Source organism: Terrapene carolina, unplaced genomic scaffold (genome assembly GCF_002925995.2).
Source record: "Terrapene carolina triunguis isolate 2854851 unplaced genomic scaffold, T_m_triunguis-2.0 Scaffold62, whole genome shotgun sequence".
Lineage (NCBI taxonomy): Eukaryota > Metazoa > Chordata > Testudines > Emydidae > Terrapene > Terrapene triunguis.
Genome location: NW_020664413.1, coordinates 56,524,464 through 56,545,050, shown reverse-complemented (window position 1 = coordinate 56,545,050; position 20,587 = coordinate 56,524,464). Strand labels below are relative to the sequence as shown.

General features: G+C 40.6%; 1 protein-coding gene across 4 annotated transcripts in view; it reads left to right on the top strand.

The window, feature by feature from the left end:
* The window catches only part of ALS2 (alsin Rho guanine nucleotide exchange factor ALS2), a 59,575-nt gene that overhangs the window by 12,597 nt on the left and 26,391 nt on the right, over positions 1 to 20,587 (top strand). For all 4 annotated transcript variants that reach the window (XM_026647678.2, XM_026647679.2, XM_026647681.2 and 1 more), the window contains exons 5-19: positions 2,386 to 2,746; positions 3,758 to 3,926; positions 4,380 to 4,476; positions 4,997 to 5,074; positions 6,671 to 6,850; positions 7,789 to 7,960; positions 8,219 to 8,399; positions 11,371 to 11,436; positions 13,237 to 13,399; positions 14,170 to 14,301; positions 14,574 to 14,702; positions 15,132 to 15,202; positions 15,698 to 15,764; positions 18,648 to 18,850; positions 18,992 to 19,057. In XM_026647678.2, the coding sequence (XP_026503463.1) occupies positions 2,386 to 2,746; positions 3,758 to 3,926; positions 4,380 to 4,476; positions 4,997 to 5,074; positions 6,671 to 6,850; positions 7,789 to 7,960; positions 8,219 to 8,399; positions 11,371 to 11,436; positions 13,237 to 13,399; positions 14,170 to 14,301; positions 14,574 to 14,702; positions 15,132 to 15,202; positions 15,698 to 15,764; positions 18,648 to 18,850; positions 18,992 to 19,057 (2,135 nt within the window). The remainder of the gene's footprint in view (positions 1 to 2,385; positions 2,747 to 3,757; positions 3,927 to 4,379; positions 4,477 to 4,996; positions 5,075 to 6,670; positions 6,851 to 7,788; positions 7,961 to 8,218; positions 8,400 to 11,370; positions 11,437 to 13,236; positions 13,400 to 14,169; positions 14,302 to 14,573; positions 14,703 to 15,131; positions 15,203 to 15,697; positions 15,765 to 18,647; positions 18,851 to 18,991; positions 19,058 to 20,587) is intronic.

Genomic DNA, 20,587 nt, shown 5'->3' with positions numbered 1-20,587 from the left:
TCTGCTAGGAAAATCCTTTGTACTGCTAATGGCATCTTACTGTACAAGCAGCATGGTGGCTTCACAGCTGAACTTGGAAAATTACTGCAGTAGCTGCAGATACTATGTGTGAGTCAGTTTCTTGAGCTTATCTTTTGTAAGTCTGTGGGATTTTTTCTAGAGAGGCCAGTTCCATACTCCCACCCTGTTGGATTTTGGGAGTTAAGGAAGAGGAGGTGGTAAAGGTAAAACAACTTTTTATTTTCAACAGTTGTGGACTCCTCTGAGAAGTAGAAAACAAGTAGTCTCCTGCTCATTTGCTTCTCTTCCCCCTTTCTCTCCCCCAAATATTTCTGAAAATACTTTCTCATGCACAGTTCCCAGAAATATATTATAGTATTACCCCAAAGCCTTGAAGACTCACTGAATCTTAATACCATGCAATATATGGATGCTGTTTGAAGAGGAAAGATAAGCACGGAAGGTGATTGTGTAATGTGTTACTTACAGTGGCAGTTAGAGGTTTTCCCTCTTGATGTAGCTTCCGTACACAAATGGACTGTGTCTTTCTGGGTTGCTTGGCAGTGTTTGTAGCCTGCTAATATATCCTTACTGTCACAGTTCAGGGCAACTGCACCTGTATTCCCCCTCTATGGTCCACCATAGTCATTCACTCTAGGCTCCCAGCTCCTTAGTTTTCTCCTCTCTTGGGCACAGGTTTGCATTTCTCTCTCCCTCCTTACGGGGGTTTTTGCAGGCTGCACCGTTCCCTGTCTATACTGTGAGTTCCCTAGCAAGTCAAACTGCCTAAGCAGGCCTGCTTTGCTTTCTCCTCAGAAGCTATCAACAGCATAATTACCCACTGTTAGAAGTTGCCACAGAGCTTTTCCTAAGCAAGTATATTTATCCTGAAGGTGAAAGTATTACAGAGAGAACATATTAAAAGAAATAAAAGAACGTATCTGCATGCTAGTAAGCTTACCAGAGATCACTCCACTGCAACCAGGGCTCTAGCAGATAGTAAGTCCTTAAAATCCCACGGAGTTTTTCTGTGGTTACATATTCATAACATCTTTTACTCAGAATAAGAACCCCCATGAATCTGAGAGTCACTCCTTTAGACAGGTTGGGCCTTTGCTCTTGGGACCCTTGGAACAGGTAATCAGCAGACAGTGGGGTTCTCCTCAAGGTGTAACTTTAAAAGTTTGGGTCTGAAGGTTAGAATTTGCATTCCTTCCCTCCTGGGTATTTCCTAGGAAACCCACTCAACTAAAAGTTCATTCTTCTCTGGTACATTTGTTTAAAAGAGTCCTTTGAAGCTCATAACACTTCTCAGGGTTTACATTAGTCATATCTATCTTTTTTCCCCCTCCAGACATTGTATACAATCCCACAATAATACATAAACATTTATGTTTTTAGTACAGTACACTCCTAAAATCTTAAACTTAATTCAATAAGGTTTGTCCACAATATTGCAGGAAATTGTCATATCTGTCATACTTATATTTCATAAATAAGAATTATTCCAGTATCCCTTAGTCTTCCTTATTCACAAGGAAGATGTCAAAAGGATCCCTTTTTACAGGGAGGCTATAGGAAGCTGTGTATTAAGGGACCTATATGAAGAAGTGAAATGGGGTTTACTGCCTTTTGTATTGGATATCTGTCAGTAGCTTGAAAGCTGTGTTTTTGATAGGGCTTTAGTATGCTGCTTTTTATATAGTGAATATAGTGACTGGTTCTAATTGGCTGACTATAACAGTAAACTTTAGGTGACTGTCCTCTGATCTGTACCAGAGCCATAATTTCTGAGGTCTGCCTGAAGAAGCCTCTGGTACATTCCTGCTTATGATACTGCTGTCTGTATAAAGCTTTATTAACAATTTTTAACTAGATGTCTGTCAGTATGAGCAAAGTTAATCATTTGTTTTCCTTTGATAAGCTTTCCCAACTGCTCATAAAGGTAGCGTGTTTGCTGATATACTGTAATCAACAGCAGAGACTTGAATTTAAAGGCACATAGTCAGTTATAAGCCCAAAATTTAACCCCTCTTTTTATATTTGTTTGCAAAGACCCAAGTTGTTTTTTTTCAAAACATGCATTCTTCTCGTTAAAAAAACCAAACAAAAAAAACCACTGTTCCAGCACTAATTAACAACCCTTCACTGCCAAACTAATATGCAACAGAGAACCTGTTTTATACAGAAACAGGTAATGGTTTCCAGCTTCCAACTATAAAGGATTATTATGAATTGTAGACTTAAACAAACTACTAAAAAGTATCTTGACAGTCTCTGATAAATGCAACAGAGGTTGTAAGAGTACTAGATTTATTTAAGGTCACACTATTGCCCTGGGTTGGGAATTTGATAGGTTTCATGGATTTCTTTTTCTGTTTTTAGCCTTCTCAAGAAGAAGAACTCACTGCTTGTCTCCCCGGCCCTCCAGGTGTAAGTACATCTGCCTTGAACAGCTTGGTGGTCTCTTGTGCATCAGCAGTTGGTGTGAGAGTTGCAGCTACATATGAAGCTGGGGCATTGTCTCTGAAGAAAGTAATGAACTTCTATGGCACAACTCCAGGTGAACTAGGATCTCAGTCTGGTAGTCCTTCCCCAGGTCCTGAGGGGCTGAAGGACACTCGGGAAGAGCAAGTCAAACTGGAATCAATGCAAGGAAAGAAGAGTTCTAGCCTAGTTGATATTCGAGAAGAGGAATCTGAAGGAGTCAGTCGAAGACTTTCCCTTCCTGGCTTGTTGTCCCAAGGTAAGATAGTGACTAGGAGGAACCAAGAGCCCCGGGAGAGTTAATCTAGTGTGGTAATTACTAGATGTGTGCCTTATTTGACAATATTACCTACAGTACGAACACAGATTCAAACCCCCTGCTGAGGTGTGTGTAAGGAACAGTCCTTCAGACCTTGTTGAATGTGGAGAGAGAGGGGAGAAGACTAGTGGGAAATGCATGCTACTTGAGCAAGACAAAGGACTGTTCTTTAACCTTAAAATAAGGATTATCCCAAACCCATTGTGGTGCTGCTTTTGGTGATATGGATGGATGTTCATTACATAAGGGACTAGTATCCACCAACTCACTTCATGTAGGCTGCATAACAGATGTCAGTTGGTCTGACCCTCTGTCACTACTGCTCTTGATTGGTTTGGAGCCAATGGTTTAGAAAAATTCCCTGTCCCATTACCAAACTTCTCAGCCTTCTCCTTCTTTCTTGTTTTTAATGTTAATTGTTCTGAATATGCAGTACTTTGTGTAACACACAGTAGTAAGGCTGAGTTCAGTGATACTCTTTCCAAGCTGAGAGAAATTATCAGAAGATGTATGATCTCTACAGGGTAGTTTTTCCTTCAGGAAAAATACCTTATTGGCAGTGAATGTCACAGGTCATATTCACTTCAGTGTAATTACATACTTTGTGTTTACAGCTATTGAAAGGAAATAATGGGTAAACTCTGTTTAAGACCTAGATCTGTATTAGCATATATGCTGTTACAGCTGCCTTCAGCTATGTACCTTTTTGCTCTCCAGCATTACTAAATCTTAAGTAAAATACCTAAGAGGAAGCTATTATCTGTGAAGTCCAGTGACTCAGTATATGGTACCCATATCATATAATACACTAGCTCTGTGTAAAAGCTGTGTTTAATTTAAAATAGGGATAGACAACATTAGTTTATCTCCGTTTCTGTGTGGGGCTTTTTTTAAGGAAAAAAAAAAAAAAAGAAGAAAAGCTGATTCTAGTTTCTCCTGGTCTGCTTCTAGTTTCTCCAAGACTCCTAAGAAAAGTAGGACGGGCAAAAATGAGGACAGTGGCTCTGACCCCAACCTATAGTGGAGAGGCTGATGCACTTCTCCCATCTTTAAGAACTGAGGTGTGGAGCTGGGGAAAAGGGAAGGAAGGACAGTTAGGACACGGTGATGTCCTGCCAAGGTAAGATTTCAGTGGCAAAAAGCTAATCTTATCCCATGGGACAATGGGAGTTTTTGGGTGCTCAGAACTCTTGAAAGTCTGTCAACTGCCTGAATATAGTCTTAAGACCCCAAAGGTAAGCTCTTGTTTTTGAAAATCTTGGTTTTAACTATTACCGCTAATGTGATTTTATGCAGGATAATTAGTGGACTTGAAGGGCAAAATCCTGGTTCCAGTGGTGAAGTCAATTGTGAAATTATACCTAGAGAGTCAAAGGAGCGGCTCAGTACCCTTTTCCTGATGACTAAGCTAGTTTATCACCAAAGAGCTTTGTGCTCTCTGGTGCTGTGGTGCATGTTTGTTCTGTTTCAAAAATATACAAAATGTTTTATATTCTGTGTCCCCTGCCTCTTGTGTTTCATGCTGAGAGTACCCCTGATTCCGTTTTGTTTTTTTGTGTGCGGGGTGTTACAGGCTTCAACCATTATGTGTAAAAAGTCTGGACAGTAAAGAAGTGATACAACTGTCGGCTGGTGGCCACCATTCCTTGGCCCTCACTGCCAAATCACAGGTATGAAGATAACGGACCCTTTTATCATGCATCCACAGCATAGTTGACTTGTTCACTGTTTTCTGGATTGGTCTTTATTTTATGTGCTTCCAGGCTCTGTGTTCTTATGTGGAATGAGAGTCTTGAGTGGTGTGCATGATGAATTGTTGATTGTTTTTGCATTAACTTTGTGCATTTTGTATGAGCATGTGTCCTTGCTGCTATACTTACAAGAATGTGATAGTTTGAGTGTGGTTACCCCTCTCCTCCCCCTACACACATACACACAGATGAGGAAATGTAAGTAGGAAGAGAATGGAGATAAGGAAGCACTTCCTTTGGAGAACTTGCATCTCCCCAAATTTCTCTTCAGCTGCCCTTTCAAATATAGATTTTTTTTTTTTTTGTTTAAAATTTTTATCCATAGTGATGATATACATGTGTGCATAAGTGTAGTGTTTATATATGCTGTTTGTCACACTGGATTTATTACTGTGTACTCTGTGCATGCAAACTTTTTTCCTCATGTGTTTTTACACAGGTATATTCATGGGGTAGTAATACCTTTGGCCAGCTTGGTCACTTAAATTCTCCAACTACTGTCCCTCGTCTTGCAAAGGTACTGTCTTCTTATTTCTGGATTCCATATCTGTTTTATAATACAGGCTTCTCCCAGAGCAGAGAGTCTTAAGGAACTTTGAAAAACTGTCTGACCTTTCGTTAAAATACCCCACAAAAAGCTTTTGGCGTTGTTCTAAAGTTGCAAAATCTTGTGGTTTCCATTGTTACCCTGATCCTCAGATGATCCCATGATAACTGGCAGCAGCATTATTTAAAGAGGCACTGTTAATATAAAAAACATCACTTCTTTTACATGAAGTTAGTCTCTACTGAATTATTTTAAAAAAGAATTGTGACATGGGCGTTACAAACAGGGGAAGTCATCTTGCATTTCTTTCAAATAAGTTTCCTTTCTGTTAAGTTTCCTCTTTCACATTCTTAATGCACCAATGTTCTGGCTTTAAACTCTTATTTGTTTAGGAACAAAAATTTCCAACATGTCTGGTCTTAGATTTTGTAAAGTGTCTTTTAAAAAATCTATCTACCTCTTTGCCCAAATCTAAGATGATACTATTCCTTGAAAGATAATTTTCAGATCTGATGTTGATAGCATAACTTGTCTCTCCCCAGTTATTCATCTTTCTCCCTCGAAGTTCTGGTAATTCTCAGACTATAACCTTAGTTAAAGCTGTTCATTCATTTTATCCTAATCACTAATTACCATTATTTGTATATATATTTCTGGAGATGTTAGTCCTGCCTTACACAAGAATCAGTTTGTTGTGATCGGCTTTAGAAGCAAATTCTTTGATCAGCTATAGGTATCCAAATGATGAGTTTAGGTACAACTAAACCAGTGGTTCTCAACCAGGTGTCTGGGTCCCCCGGGGGGCCTCAAGAGGTTTCAGTGGGGCCGCCAAACAGGGCCAGCATTAGATTCGCTGGGGCCCAGGGTAGAAAGCTAAAGCCCCACTGCATAGTGCTGAAGCCCAGGGCCCTGAGCCCCGCCACCTGGGGCTGAAGCCAAAACCTGAGAAATGTAGCTTTGTGCGGGGGCCCCCAGGCAATTGCCCAGCTTGCTTCCCCCTAACACCAGTGCTGACTTTTATATTCAGAAAACCAGTTGTTATGGCACAGGTGGGCTGTGGAGTTTTTATAGCCTATTGTGGGGCCTCAGAAAGAAAAAGGTTGAGAACCCCTGAACTAAACCACTTGTCTGTGCCCTTAGTTGTTTCATTCAGCCAGGCAAATATCAGCCACACAACTAGGAAAGTTGTGCAGCTCCCCTACAAACTAGTAGATAGGAACTTAAATGGCTGTCTCTTATGCTGTTGGAATTTATATAGAGAGCAGCATCTGAACCATCTCCATATTTGTCTGTTTGCTTTTAAATTACAAAGCAGATGAATTTTACAAAGCATCAGGCATGGGGTACAAGGATTGAGACATGCCAGATTTTCAACAAGACACAGGAATTTTACTGGTTAAGGAGACCAATGTCTGGCTAAAGAATGTCAGTCCTTGCAGGATTCTTATTGGTACTCAGACTTCTTACTTTTGTGTAGAAACAAATCATGTGTGAGGTTGAGGCTCCCTTCTCTGATAAGTGGTGGATACTATTTTTTTTTTCTTCTCTTTTTCTCCCAAACTACAGGTGTGTGATGATAGTGGAGTCTGGAGCACAGCAGCAGGACCAGATTATTCCCTCTTCTTAGTGGATGGAGAAGATTTCCAGCCTGGATTATATTACAGTGGTCGAGAGGAGACTAAGGAAAATAATTCACCTGGAAACAACTGCACTAAGAGTCCAACTCTGTTGCTAGCCTGTAGTAAGGTGAGTACTACTTGTTCCTTCTGTTTGGCTTAGATAGTACTGGTGCTTTCTTGAGATGGCTCAGTGTTTCTTCTAAGAAGCTCTTCGAGATTTAACTAAATGGGAATTAAAAGTAGAGATCTGAAACATTGTCACTATATGTAGCTGAAACTGAGTTAGTATTGGTGGAGCTCCACAGTAAGTCATAAGAGCTCAAGGTGACCTTATAGTGAGGCATCCTGCTTTATAGAATCATTAGTTAACTGATTGAGTAGGAGTAGTATTAGAGTGCTGATTATGGTGTCTACACTAAATTGTATCATCAAGGCTGCATTACTACTCCTACTCTATCAGTTAACTCGTGTCTTCCACATCAGAAAGGGAGCTGATTGATATAGCTCTGGAAAAATGGAACAGCGTGCCTCCCAAACATTGAAAAAGAGAAAAAATCTGTTCTACTAAGGAAAAATTGTTTGTTTGAGGATGAAATGTGGTGTGTATGCATGAAGAAACTGAGGGAAACCTAAATCAAAGAAACATTTTGCAGTTTTGAAAGTAGCTGAATTCATGGTCAGTATCTCTTGCATGAGTGACAGCTGCATGAGTTAAGGGTCATCTCTTGTCTCCTAGGCCCTGTTGACACTTGCAAAATTACCAGTGGTTGACAGTGGATGTTAAATATGGGTTCCTCACTTCCTCCTTTCCATCATTCTCCAATCAGAAAGCATTGAAAATGGGTTGGTTGCTAGCATAGATGGGTGGGGAAGAAGGGGAACAGATAGCTGACACCCACTGTCAACTAATGAGTAACTTTCCTAGTATTAGACATCAAATTATTTAGTACCAGCAAAAATCCTAATCTGCCAGTCTAGGTTTTTATACTGTGCTCATCACCTTAGATTACTTTTCATTTTGTATTAGGATACTATGTTAAAGCAGTTTCTATTTTTTTCTTTCAGTTAGGGTACATAAGCAGCGTGACAGCAGGTGGGGACGACTGTTTGGCCTTGGTGGACAGAAACATTATGGGATATATTGCAAGCTTGCACGAGTTGGCTTCCACAGAGAGAAGGTTCTATTGCAAACTGAGTGAGATCAAATCTCAGGTCCTCAGACCCCTTCTAGGTTTAGGTAAGATAATTCCTTGAATCAGTCATTGTATCTTCACTTCCCATGATGAAATTTTGTGTGTGGGGGCGGGGGGGTTGGGGTAGGCATTGCATGGATTATGGACTCCAGTTAGTCTGAAGACATTCACTAGGTGATAACCTTCTTTGAAATAAAAAATTCTAATTGCAGATTAAGTGCTTGGATTAATTCCTATTTATTAATATACCTGTTACTGTTCTTTTGGAAATGTACATTATATTGCTTTCTTATTTCTTACAGATAACTTGGGTACTGCAACTACAGTCCAGCAGTTGCAGGATATGGCAAGCAGGTTCAGCAAGCTGTGTTATCTGATTGGTCAACATGGAGCCTCTCTGAGTAGTTTTCTTCATGGGATAAAGGAGGCAAAGAGCTTGGCCATCCTGAAGCATTCTAGTCTCTTTTTGGACAGTTATACAGAGCAAGTATTAAAATCTGTCTCATACTGAGTGTCTGCAGGTTTATTCTGTAGAGCAGAATATCTCTATAATCAGAGAAGAATAGATCATAAGGAAACCTCAGTTGCCAAGCAGCGTGCTAATGTTCTGCAAATTAATATCTTGCAATATAAGGGCTGGTTTACACTGAAAACTTACATTGGCATTGCTACGTGTCTCAAGGATGTGAAAAATCCACACCCTTCAGAAATGTAGCTATGCCAACCTAACCCCTGATGTATTCTGTGCTAAGTCAGTGGAAGAATTCTATTGACCTAGCTACCACCTCTTGGGGAGCTAGATTAGCTACAGCAATGGGAGAACAGCTGTAGTGCTGCAGTTGTGCCACTGTAGCATTTTAAACATAGATAAACCCTAACTCAAATAATTTGCAATAAGATTTAAAAAAAGAGCCCTCCATGTGTTAAACTACAGATTTCAAGTCCTTTGTCTATACAGTGGCCTAGACCTTTTTGATGCTTAAAAAGAAAAATGCAGTGGTTCACTTATTCACGTTTGATTGGCTGCTGCACATACATCTGTAGGAAGTAATATTGTGAAAAAGTTTATTACAGAACAATTTATCTCTGGCGTCAATATAATACATATACTTGTACTATAAAGGGTCTTAACAGTTTAATCTGAATGCTCTTTTTTTTGGAGATAATTCAGTCTCAGAGGCAATTACTCAAATATTTTTTAAGTTTCCCGGTACAAGAGCAATACTTAACTATGTACACACATTTGATAACTAGCTACAAACTTGTATCCAAAAGCTGGAGCCATTCTAGTTTCTAGAATAATTATTTTAAAATATCCTAGTCTCTCTCAGTCTCTCTCTCTCTCTCTCTCTCTCTCCCAGCACTAATCGCCATGGTGTCCACCATATAACAATTAAAGATAGCACTAAGTATGCAATCTTCTGTATTTTTATTGAATGTTCCATTAGTTGAACTCTTTAAATCAAGAGATGTGAAATAAGAACTATATTTCATTATTAAAGGTCCCCATCTGGCAAATGACTATACAAAGGTCTATCCTCAGAGCCCCATTTGAAGTCCGTGGGTCTCTGCACTTGTGCAGATGGCTGCCCATGTAGGATTTCTGGGATTTTATGGCACTGCAGTCTGCTGTTGCACCCTTAACTTGTGCATTTTAAAAGTGACAAAAAGTGAGGACCGCTTCAGCCTGAAGTTTTAACTGCCAGTGATTTGTAATTTTTATGTAGGGGAATGTGAATCCAGATCAGAAATAGATCATAGGCTTCCAACACCACATAAAAATTTAAAGTGAGTGGTTCAGTTGAATTTAGTACAGTAACTCCTCACTTAAAGTCATCCCAGTTAACGTTTTGTTATGTTGCTGATCAATTAGGGAACATGCTCGTTTAAAGTTGTGCAATGCTCCCTTCTAATGTCGTTTGGCAGCCGCCTGCTTTGTCCACTGCTTGCAGGAAGAGCAGCCTGTTGCAGCTAGCTGGAACCAGGGTGGACCGGCAGCCCCCCTATCAGCTCCCCGCTCCCCTAAGTTTCCTGTGCAGCAGCTGTCCAGCAGGCTATCAATTGCCGGCAGTTCAGCTGTCCCTCCCCCTCACTGCCATGTGCTGCTCCTGCCCTCTGCCTTGGAGCTGCTCCCCGAGACTCCTGCTTGCTGTGCAGGGGGGAGGGCAGGAAGAGGGGGGCTGTCAGGGTGGCCCCCTGCTCCTTGACTGTACGTCTGTAAACATAAACAAAGAAAGAAGCCCAAGAATTTTTTTTTTTTTTTTTTTTAATCATTTTTTTGGTTTTTAGTTCATCTTTTTTTCCCTCTCTGGAAGACAGAGTCTAGCAAGGCACTGGTCTGAGAGAATAAGAGGGCTCATAGTTCAAGATCTTCATCCAACAGTAATAAAGATCCAGACTAAATGTTTTCTTCCTACAGCAGCTCCCCTGTTGCCTTTTTGAAGAAAGAGCATGTTCCGAATCTGAACCTGAAGGTTCGGAGGACAAGGTTTTATGACAAGTTGTTGTTCCTGAATATTTCAAGATCATATGAATAATAAAATAGTAATAGAGCCCTGCACCGGTACAAAATTTGTATCCACATCTAATTTGCAAAAATGGTCTGTGGAAATCAGCATCTGCAGATATCCACAGATTTGCAGGGCTCTACTCATCAATATGCTTAACATCCAGCCTGAGAGACAGTAAGAGAGAAGAGGATTAAAGAAGGGGGGAGGAAACCAGTAAAAAACTAAAGTTGTTTTCCCTTAAGGATCAAAAATGTGAACTTTTGTATTCCTTTACATTCACCACTTCATGGTATCACTGAGGCTAAGCGGGCATGCCCAAGTAATGCCAAAAGATTCATTGAGCAAACAAACAAAAGTTCTTGTCAGGGCAAAAATGGAAATCATACTTTATCTCTCTGCTGAAGATCAGTACTACTCAACAAAAGCCCCTTGTGGCATGGACAAAAGATGAAGTGCAAAACCAGTTTTCCTATAAAGAAAAGTTCAAACTGACACTGCAGAAAATATCCCATACACATGCTGCTTTTGGTTTGGTTTGCTGCCAGTTCGTTGTATTAAATACTATGGCCAAGAGAATCCTTTTGCCCGGGTTGTAGAAGGCCTGTCCCTAAGCACTCTGGAGGAATGTTTATTCAAACTTCTGGTCAAGGGAGTGGTTGAAATGGCAGGAAAGATATCCTATCCTTTTTAATATAATAAGCAATTAAACTAGCCCATTGTATAGGACCAGCCATTTTGTGGATACACAGACATTGGGAAATACTTTGCTATAGAAACCTTAGCATTTGGAATAGAACCTGACCTAAAAGCATCTTACGAGCAGTCTTGTAATAAAGTAGGCACTAAAAATCTCCTATTTGGTAAAAATGCCGAGCGATACAGGAATTCACTGCCCTTCTCCCCAGAGATTTCAGAAGGTGGTTTTTTTTTCTTATCTGTTCTAGGTATTGCACATCTGTAACAAACTTTCTGGTGATGGGAGGATTCATGCTTCTTGCAAAGCCAGCAATGTAAGTAAATCCTTTCTAGTCTTCATTTTCTTAATCAGAAGACTTACTTTGTTGTGTTAACATATATGCATGTTAATGGACATGCAGATGGATTTTTTTTTTTTCTGGCTTCCCTCTCACATGATTTCTCAGGACTTTCGGGTACCATAATTTCTTTCCCATTAGGTGAAGAGAAATTTCACTATACCTCACCTCAGCTATGATGTATTACTCCTTTTATAAATAGTAGTGAAGGTATTTAGTTAGGTCTGCTTTCTCTTGAAGGTGGAGAAAGAGAGTAAACAAAATTGACGAACGTTATTTTAAATAGATTTCAGATGGTGGAGTTACTCAGCATACTGAATTCTTTATATCTAGTGTCACTGTCAGTAGTGACAGCTTCTAATACTGACACCAAAGTCTCATTAGATAGTTAACACTTTTTCAGGTTCTGAAACTTCAGGGAGGAAATATGTTTTAGAAATTTGGTCTGTTCCTTGTAACAAAAAACAAGGTTTCTTTGCAGATGATGATTGTCTTTAGAATGAATTATTCGTTCTGTGAGAGCTTTTGTCAGTGGTTAATGTCAGCTGATCTCCTATAGATATTTCCCAATATAAACATTTTAGTGGTCAAACCTTATATATGTAAAAAACAAAAAAAGACAAAGTATAAGTTTCACCAGGAGTCCTAATTTGTTGGCAGACTCTTGGGTGTTTCCTCTTAGTGGGCAAGACCAGTGCACATGAGGACTCTATTACTTGATACTGCTACAGAGCTTTCCCTGTGAGGATCTTAAAGCACTTTAAAAATGCAAACTATCCAGATTGTTAGTCTTGTGACAGAAGAAAAGCAGCCTTATCTCCAAAGAAGGCTCTCTTTTTCCCTTATGCTTGTTGAACAAGAAGGCTCATAAATCTCATGGGCAGAATTAGGCAAGGTATATTCATTTGATATTTGTGAGGCAGCACCTTGCTAATCATGTAGAATTCTTCTTAGGTGTCCTGCTGTGCAAGTCTCCAAGCTGGTTCTTTGTTCTGTTACTTGCCTTTTCAACTTGCTTGAGCTTCACAGAATTCCCTGTTCAAATAGCTTCTCTCTGAATAACTGTCTGTATGTGTCTGTCATCGCGCGCACACACACAGAGCTGTGTTGAATGAAAGGAGAAGTGGGGTTGATTTTTGTGTGTGAAGAAATCCTGTTCTTGCTCCCAAATGTAGTATTCTTATAACTATTTCCATCCTCTTACCTGAACTACATTAATCCTCCATTTAGGAAATCCAACTGAGGATTGACTAGGTTCCCAGTGTATCTTTGAGGGAGGATATGATTTTTCTAGCTCGGGGAAAGGGCTGTTCAACTTCATTGAACAACAGTGGCGGGGAATAGAATACACAAATGTGTTTAGGGAGTTACATTGGAGCATAGATAGGGACTTTTCATTGCACTTTGTTATGCAAATCACTTTTCTCAGTGTTAGAGCCGCATTAGTTTAACAGGTGGCATGGAAACTCATTCTTCGTATATATTTTCACCTGGCTAGTTGGAGACCTAATGGAAAAAGGCAAGTATCTGTCTAGTTTCCTCTTTGGAGAGCAACTCTTCCTTCAGCAAATCCGCTCATATGTGCAGTCACTAAATTAACTGAAGTCAGCAAAGAAGTCCATTACTTGTACCAAAACAAGTACTGAAGTTAGCATAGAGCTATGTAACTATGTTAGAACAAATCTCTGCTGGTTTGATATAACCCCATAAGGGGAGCTCTGTAATAGTACTGCAAAGCATTACTAAGGTTTTGTTATGTCATTCTTTCACCTTTAGTGACTTTTTAGGTAAAAACCAGGAGTTGTTACAAGATCTAGCTGAAATGAAGGAGGAAAACATACAGTTGGTCGAAGTGCTAAATACCCTGTTTTTCTTGCCAGTCAGACGACTTCATAACTATGCTAGAGTTTTGCTAAAGCTTGCTACGTGTTTTGAAGTGGTAAGCCATCTTGTCATGTATGAAACTTACTTGGTAGGAGATTTTTTTGGGGAATTGCTTGTTCTTTGATTACACATTGGTATCCCCAAACCATAAAATCACTAAACGAATATTTGTAATAAGGCTATACTAAAACAATTTGATTAAAACCCTTATCTCTTTAGGTTTATAAGTAGGCTTGGCAGAATTCAATTTTAATCACTGTCAGTACACATTGATTTCAGCTGACATGCTGAAATTGATGGAAAAAATATACTGATTGGTAATAGTCGGCAGGCGTGCGGCCTCCCACCCCACTTATGCCTGCAGGGATTGAGTGTCACTGGCCTTGCCACCATGCAGGGAGCCCTCTGTGTCCCTGCTGTCATGGTCCTGCTCCCTCGCGCCTGTGACAGCGAGGAGGAGGGCGGGACATGGGGGAGGCCATCCTATTTCTAAAGGGTTGTGCCCCTGGGCAGGACCAATTTAGCAGTGGGGTAGCCTCCCCCATCGTCAGGGGCTCGTCGTCCTCCTTGCAGTCTTGGCTGAGGGTCTCTGCTCTGTCAGGCCAGGACCGCAACCTTCCCCGCACCTGAAGGAATCATCTGTCACTGGCAGCACAGGGAGCCCTCTGCACCTCTGCTGTCAGAGGGCCCAAGGACAGAGCCACTCAGCAGCAGGGTGGCCTCCCCTGCAGTCAGGGGCTCATAACTACTAACCCATTGTGGTTGGTACACATCCTTTGAAATGGTGTGTCTCACAGAACCACTTATTTTTGTTTTACCCTTTAGACATCTCCAGAATACCAAAAACTACAAGATTCCAGTTCTTGCTATGAGACTCTTGCTGTCCATCTCAATAGGAAAAGGAAGGAAGCAGAATACACACTGAGCTTCTGGAAGACCTTTCCTGGGAAAATGACGGTATGATGACTGCTAAGTTGCTATTATCACTAGCATCCCACTGCATGTTTGTATAGGCCTGACTCTGAAGTCACTACTTTCCTCTCCCCACATTTCCCTGCTTGTTGTTGTAGTTGTTGTTCTACTTAAGCCTCTCTAATTTTTGGAAGTTTTAACCCAATATCTCAATTTGGCCCTTCTTGTGAACAATAATCATAACACAAACAGCACTGAAATTCAGACACTATCAAGCACATTTAATTTTTTTTTTTTTTTTTTTTTTTTAATCGTAGGATTCCTTGAGGAGACCAGAACGTCGGTTAATCTGTGAAAGCAGTAATCGGGGGCTGTCCCTACAGCATTCCGGGAGATTTTCAGTGAACTGGTTTATCCTCTTTAATGATGCTCTGGTCCATGCTCAGGTGAGCCAACTCCCATAGCTTTCAGAACTGAAAACTCTTTTCACCCCAGCTGATTGAAAGCATGTGACCATTTTTTCCATATAGTGAGTCTGTCATTCTTAATCTAGGTTTTTATATTGTGTCTCACAATGGTGTTGGGACACCTAAAAGTGAGAAGTGTTGCCTGTTTCCAAAGAGAGTTGAAATAACCTGTGTGTCAAACATAAAAAATATTCATATATCAAGGTCTTCATTATGGCTTCACAGGTGTCATGGTTTGCATGGCACTTCTAGGAACAACTAGCTTTCAGGGCACAAGTCTCATGCCTATTCTCAGCTGTGGGGAGACAAAACTGCGGGGGAAGATGCATCATAAGGAATTTGGGGTGGGCAAATGGGTGTATCAGCGATTTTATTTTTTGTTTTCCCCCTTCCTTCTCCCTGCTACAGTTCTCAACACATCATATTTTCCCCCTTTCCACGCTGTGGGTGGAGGCTCTTTCAGAAGAAGCTGGTAATGTGTGAGTATTCCTCTGTAACTAGGGTTCATTCTTATTTTTATTGCTGAAATAGTCTGATGTTCCTAATAATAATAAAATAATTTGCAACCATTTGGGCTAAGTCTTGTAAGCTAGGCACAGTATGGGATGTGTCCTTGGTCCATATATTCTTCTAATCCAGTTCAAATTTTATTTTTCTTTTGTATTTCCCTGTGCTCGGTTAAAATAGGATTTTGCTATATTCTTGTGATTTACAAATACAAAACATGAGTGCACGAACAGTTGGGGTGATGAGGAAGAGTGCAAAAAGTAGCCATTTCTGAGGCTTCTTGTGTTCCTGTTTTCTTTCAAACCAGCAGTTAAAGCTAAGTGACACTCACTGTAACACTCATTTTAAAAAAAGGATAACCTATCCCTCCTTTGGTAAGAAGTCTAGGTTATTTTTTCCAGGCTGAAAATTTCACCAGCTAGTGAAAGGTCTTTTCTTGATTTGGTTTTATTCTTGTTTCCACTTAGGAATGGTTTGAAGGTTACTACACCAGAGGAACATTTCATTCTTCTTTCATCAACACCACAGGAAAAGGTAGGCAGATGCAGAACTTCTTAATTACTTCTGGTGATGCTAGAGAGACAAGGTGAGTAAGCTAATATCTTTTATTGGAGCAACTTCTTCTGTTGGTGAGCGAGACAAGCTTTCAAGCTATACAGAGTTCTTCAGATCTGGGAAACATACTCAGAGTGTCACAGCTAAATACAAGATTGAACAGATAGTTTAGTATATGTAGTTAGCACATATTCAATGGGACCATTCAAGGTAGAGTGGACTGTTAACACCTCTGTAGTAATAAGACAAAAACAGAGGGGTGGGGGGAAGGAGCGGTAATGGCTTATAGATTATTGTAATAAGCCATAAATCCAGTGTCTTTATTAAGACCATTAATTTTAGTGTCTAGCAAAGTTATGAATTTAAATCCCAGGCTTGTTTTTTGAAAGTGTTGTGCACGTTTCCTTTGAGGATGAGGACTGAGAGGTCAGATATAGAGAACTTTTTGTGAAAAGTGTTCACCCACAGGTGATCTGGTGTTTTTTATCTTGTATCATTTTCCTGTGAGAGTTCATTCAAGATTGTAGTGATGGTCTGGTTTCACCCACATAGGCATTTGGTGCACTGGGTAAGGACCACATGTTGTGATAGAAATGTGTAGGACCCTAGATCTTGAAAGGTGTGTTGTGGGAGGAGTTGATATGTCTTCAGGTTTTGCATCTGTTGTTCTGGCAGGTCTGGTACAGCTTTGAGTAGGTGTATCTTGGTCTGTGGGTAGCTTGCTTTTGATGAGCTTGGAGAGGTTGGGAGTTGTATGAAGGCAGAAGTGGGGGGTGGGGGGGAGGGGTTTCAGGAAAGATTTCTCAGGATGGGGTCCCCATTGAGTATGGGTTGCAGTTTGATACTCTGTATGGGTTTCAGTGTGGGATGGTAGGTGACAACTAGGGGTGTGCAGTTGGAGTGGATTTTATTTTGGTATTGAAGCAGGTTCTGTCAGGGTATTTGGGTTGCCTGTTCCATGATGTGATCTTCTCTGGTGGAGCGTCCTTTTGTGAAGGTGGCTTTGAGTGTGTTAAGGTGTGTATCCCGGATTTTCTTCTTGGAGCATCTTCTGTGGTGTCTGAGTGCCTGGCTGTAGATAACAGATTTCTTGGGGTGGTTGGTTGGGAGGTTACTGGATCTAGGGAGATAGGTGGGGTGATCAGTGGGGTTCTTGTATATAGTTGTCTGTAGGGTTCCATTGTTTGAAGCTGATGGTGGTGTCCAGGAAATTGATGCTAGTGTGCGAGTGTCCCAGAGAGAGTTCAATGAAGTGGTGGTTGTTGAAGTTGTGGTGGAAATCTGAGGGAGTGTAAGTCATCTGTTCAGATGATAAAAATAGCATCAATGTATCTCAGGTATTTCATTGATTTCTGGGGTGCATTTGTCCAGAAATTCTTCTTCAAGGTGGCCCATGAAGAGGTTGGCATATTGCGGAGCTATACTAATACCCATGGCTGTTCCCATGGTTTGTACAAAGTTTGTTGAATGTAAAATTGTTCTGGGCAAGGATGAAATGGCTGAGTTTGATGTTTGGGTGGATATCTGAGGGTTGTCCATGGTCTTGTAAATATTTGAGGCAGGCAGCTATGCTATCACTGTGAGGGATGTAGGTGTAAAGGGAATGACATCCATGGTGGCAAGGATGGTGTTCTGAGGGAGGTTGTTAATGTTGTGGAGGAAGTCCTGAAGGAAGCAGGCCCTTTGTGTGGTGAGTGGTTTGAGGATGGTTTCTGTAAGTCCCGATATTCCTTCAGTGAGAATGCTGTGGCCAGATACGATGGGTCTGCTTGGCTTCCCTTGTTTATGTATCTTGGGAAGCATGTAGAAGGTCCCTGGAGTGTATTTGTTGGGGATGAGGTTTATAGAATTTCTCTTGGAGTTGGTTGGGGAAGGATTTGATTTATATCCTTAAATCCCTGGGAAAATTGTGGTGTGGGATCATCTTTGAGTTCTTTATAGTAGGTGGTGTCAGAGTATTGTCGGCTGGCCTCTTTCATAGTCATCACGGCTGAGGACTATGATGGTGCCCCCTCTGTCTGCTGGTTTGAGCACTATGTGGTGGTTAGATTTCAGGGATTGCATAGCTGTCCTCTTGGTGGTGGAAAGATTGTGGTAGATGTGATGTATGTTAAGGATTTCGCACTCTCTCTTCCCCCCTCCCGCCCCCTCCGAAGCAATCTATGTAATGATCAAGAGTGTGGTTTTGTCCACTCTATGGTGTCCAGTCAGATAATTCTTTTTTCTTATGATTGTCAGTGGGGACATAGTAATTGTGAGTGGTGTGAGCAGAATCACCGGAGTAATTCTTCTGGTGCTCCACATGTTAGTATGGTATCCGGTTCTGTGGAGGGATAGAAGTTCAGTCTCTTAGAGAATAAAGATAATTCAGCTCCAGTTCGGGGTACTCTTGATTAAATTTGATGATGATCAGGTGTCAGGTAGTGTCCAAGTGGTGGGTACTGGTGCTATGTTTTTTTTTTTTTCCTGGAGGTGGCAGTCTGTTGTAGTTTCACTTTTTGTTTTTTCTGTTGGATGGCTGTCATGAGATATAGTTTGAGATATTTATAGTTTAGGATTTCTTGTGTGATTTGCAGGTAACTTTCCTGATTCTCCCTCTTCCTCCTTCTTCCACGGTTTGGGAGTGTGTGGTGATACTAAGCATCCTGTTATAATGGGGAGATGGGGGGGAGGGGGAAACAGAGAGGTGTCTTGTCTCACCGTCTCACATTACTTGTATCACATGTGAACATTATTCATCCAAGGAACTAAAAAGTCTCATTTTTATCTACATTTGTCCTGCAATAATACCTGTGTAAAGAGAGATGGATTACTAACGACGATGGATTACTAATAAACTCTTCTATAAACTGTCTATTTCAGACAAAGTGGCTGAGGGCTATAAGCCAAGCTGTGGATCAGGCCCTAAGGGGGACATCTGACTTACCACCTTATGGAAGTGGTGGGAATATTCAGAGACAGGAGCCTCCTATTTCACGTAGTGCGAAATACACCTTTTACAAGGACCCTCGGCTTAAAGATGCCACCTATGATGGGCGATGGCTTTCTGGGAAACCCCATGGCAGGTAAAAGCATTCAAACTGAACACATGAATGGGATAGGAAGAGGTAGTTTGGTTGCTGTGCAAAATAGTCATTACTTGCTTGCATAAAACATGAAATACTAGTGAAACTGGCCTAACTGTCGTGTGTGTATGTGTGTTCCAGAGGGATCCTAAGATGGGCTGATGGAAGGATGTATTCTGGGATGTTCCGAAATGGCCTGGAAGATGGGTAAGATCAGAGTTCACTACCCTCTGAGCTAGCGAACAGAAAAAGTGTTTATGATAGATAGTGGTGTGTCTCTTCAGATCAAGTGTGTGTGTGTGTGTGTGTGTGTGTGTGTGTGTGTGTGTGTAAAAAGCTTGCAGTCTGTAAGTAAACAATACAGAGACGAAGTGAAGTTTGGAAGTGGAGGAGGGGATGCTGAGAGATGAACAAGTGAGTCTGTGCTAACTTCCCCTAAGAAGGAATCTGACTGCAAAAATCAGTCAACTTTCTTATCTTTGCTTACCAGCTAGGCCTTCTGTTGTATCTGAAGATTTTTTTTTTTTTTAAATGATTCAGCTTCATTATTTTTATGTGCTCTTTCAAAAGGCATATAATACCTTTATATAAGTTAGGGGTGCACCATCATCTTCAATAGTGTATTAAGTTCTGGTCACTTCATCTCAAAAAGCGTAGAAATAGAAAAGGCCTGGAGAAAGGCAACAGCAATATAAAGGCAAAGGATTCCATAAAGAGAAGCCTGGAGGTTAGGACTACTTTTAAGAGAGTTGATGGTGATATGTAAAATGAATAGTATAGAGAAGGAAAAAATAGATAAATAGGCATTCCCATCTCCTAATACAAGATAAAGGAGCTATCCAATAGAACTGAAAAGCAGTATTTAAAACTGATAAAAGGGAATAACTTTGTGCACAACATATAGTTTAACCCATGGAATTTGCTTCTACGCTATATCATTGAAACCAAGAGCTTAATAGTTTTCTAACGAGGAATAGACATTTTATATGGATAATGAGAACTGTGGTTATATTAGGTACTTATAAGGAATTTATGGTTACATAAGGGACTTCAACCTAGAAATTGCAACAGGACTTCCTAATGTATGTAATTGACCCTGTAGGGGCTGGAGGATTGGCATGTTTACAGCCTGCAGACAACTTCCTAAACTCTATAGCTCAGCTGCCAGGACGTAACAGATCTAAGAGCCCCAACTGGCCATTTGATCATTCACAGCCATCAGTGTATCTCAGGAATACCCATTTAAAAAAAAAAAAAGTTCTCCAGGTCAAAAACATTAAGCTGTAGTTAAGATTAGAAATACTAATTTTGTAATTAAACACCACTACACACATTTGGAGTAAGCGGCTCATGTGGTCAGTGTTGAATACTTTACTGTCCATTACTTGCTGTCTGAACCATCTACCCAACCACAAGCCATTCTGGAAAGACAGCAGCACCAATATCTTGAGCCTCTGGCACTTCATAATCACATTAAAGACCTGTGCCACCTTCCTCATCTAGCTAGACACTTTACAATCCTTTTATTCCTTCAGATATTCTCAGTGGTTATAAATGTTTAAGTCCATAGCCAAAATAACAGTGTTTGTGACTGACCCATAAAGGTATAAGGAGATTTAAGAACTTAGCTTGCAATAATACTGAAGGTAGATCTATCTGTTTTACCTGAGCAGTGCACAGGGGATAGAGACAGACTTAGGGCTTGTCTTCACTACCGTGGTAAGTTGACCTAAGTTA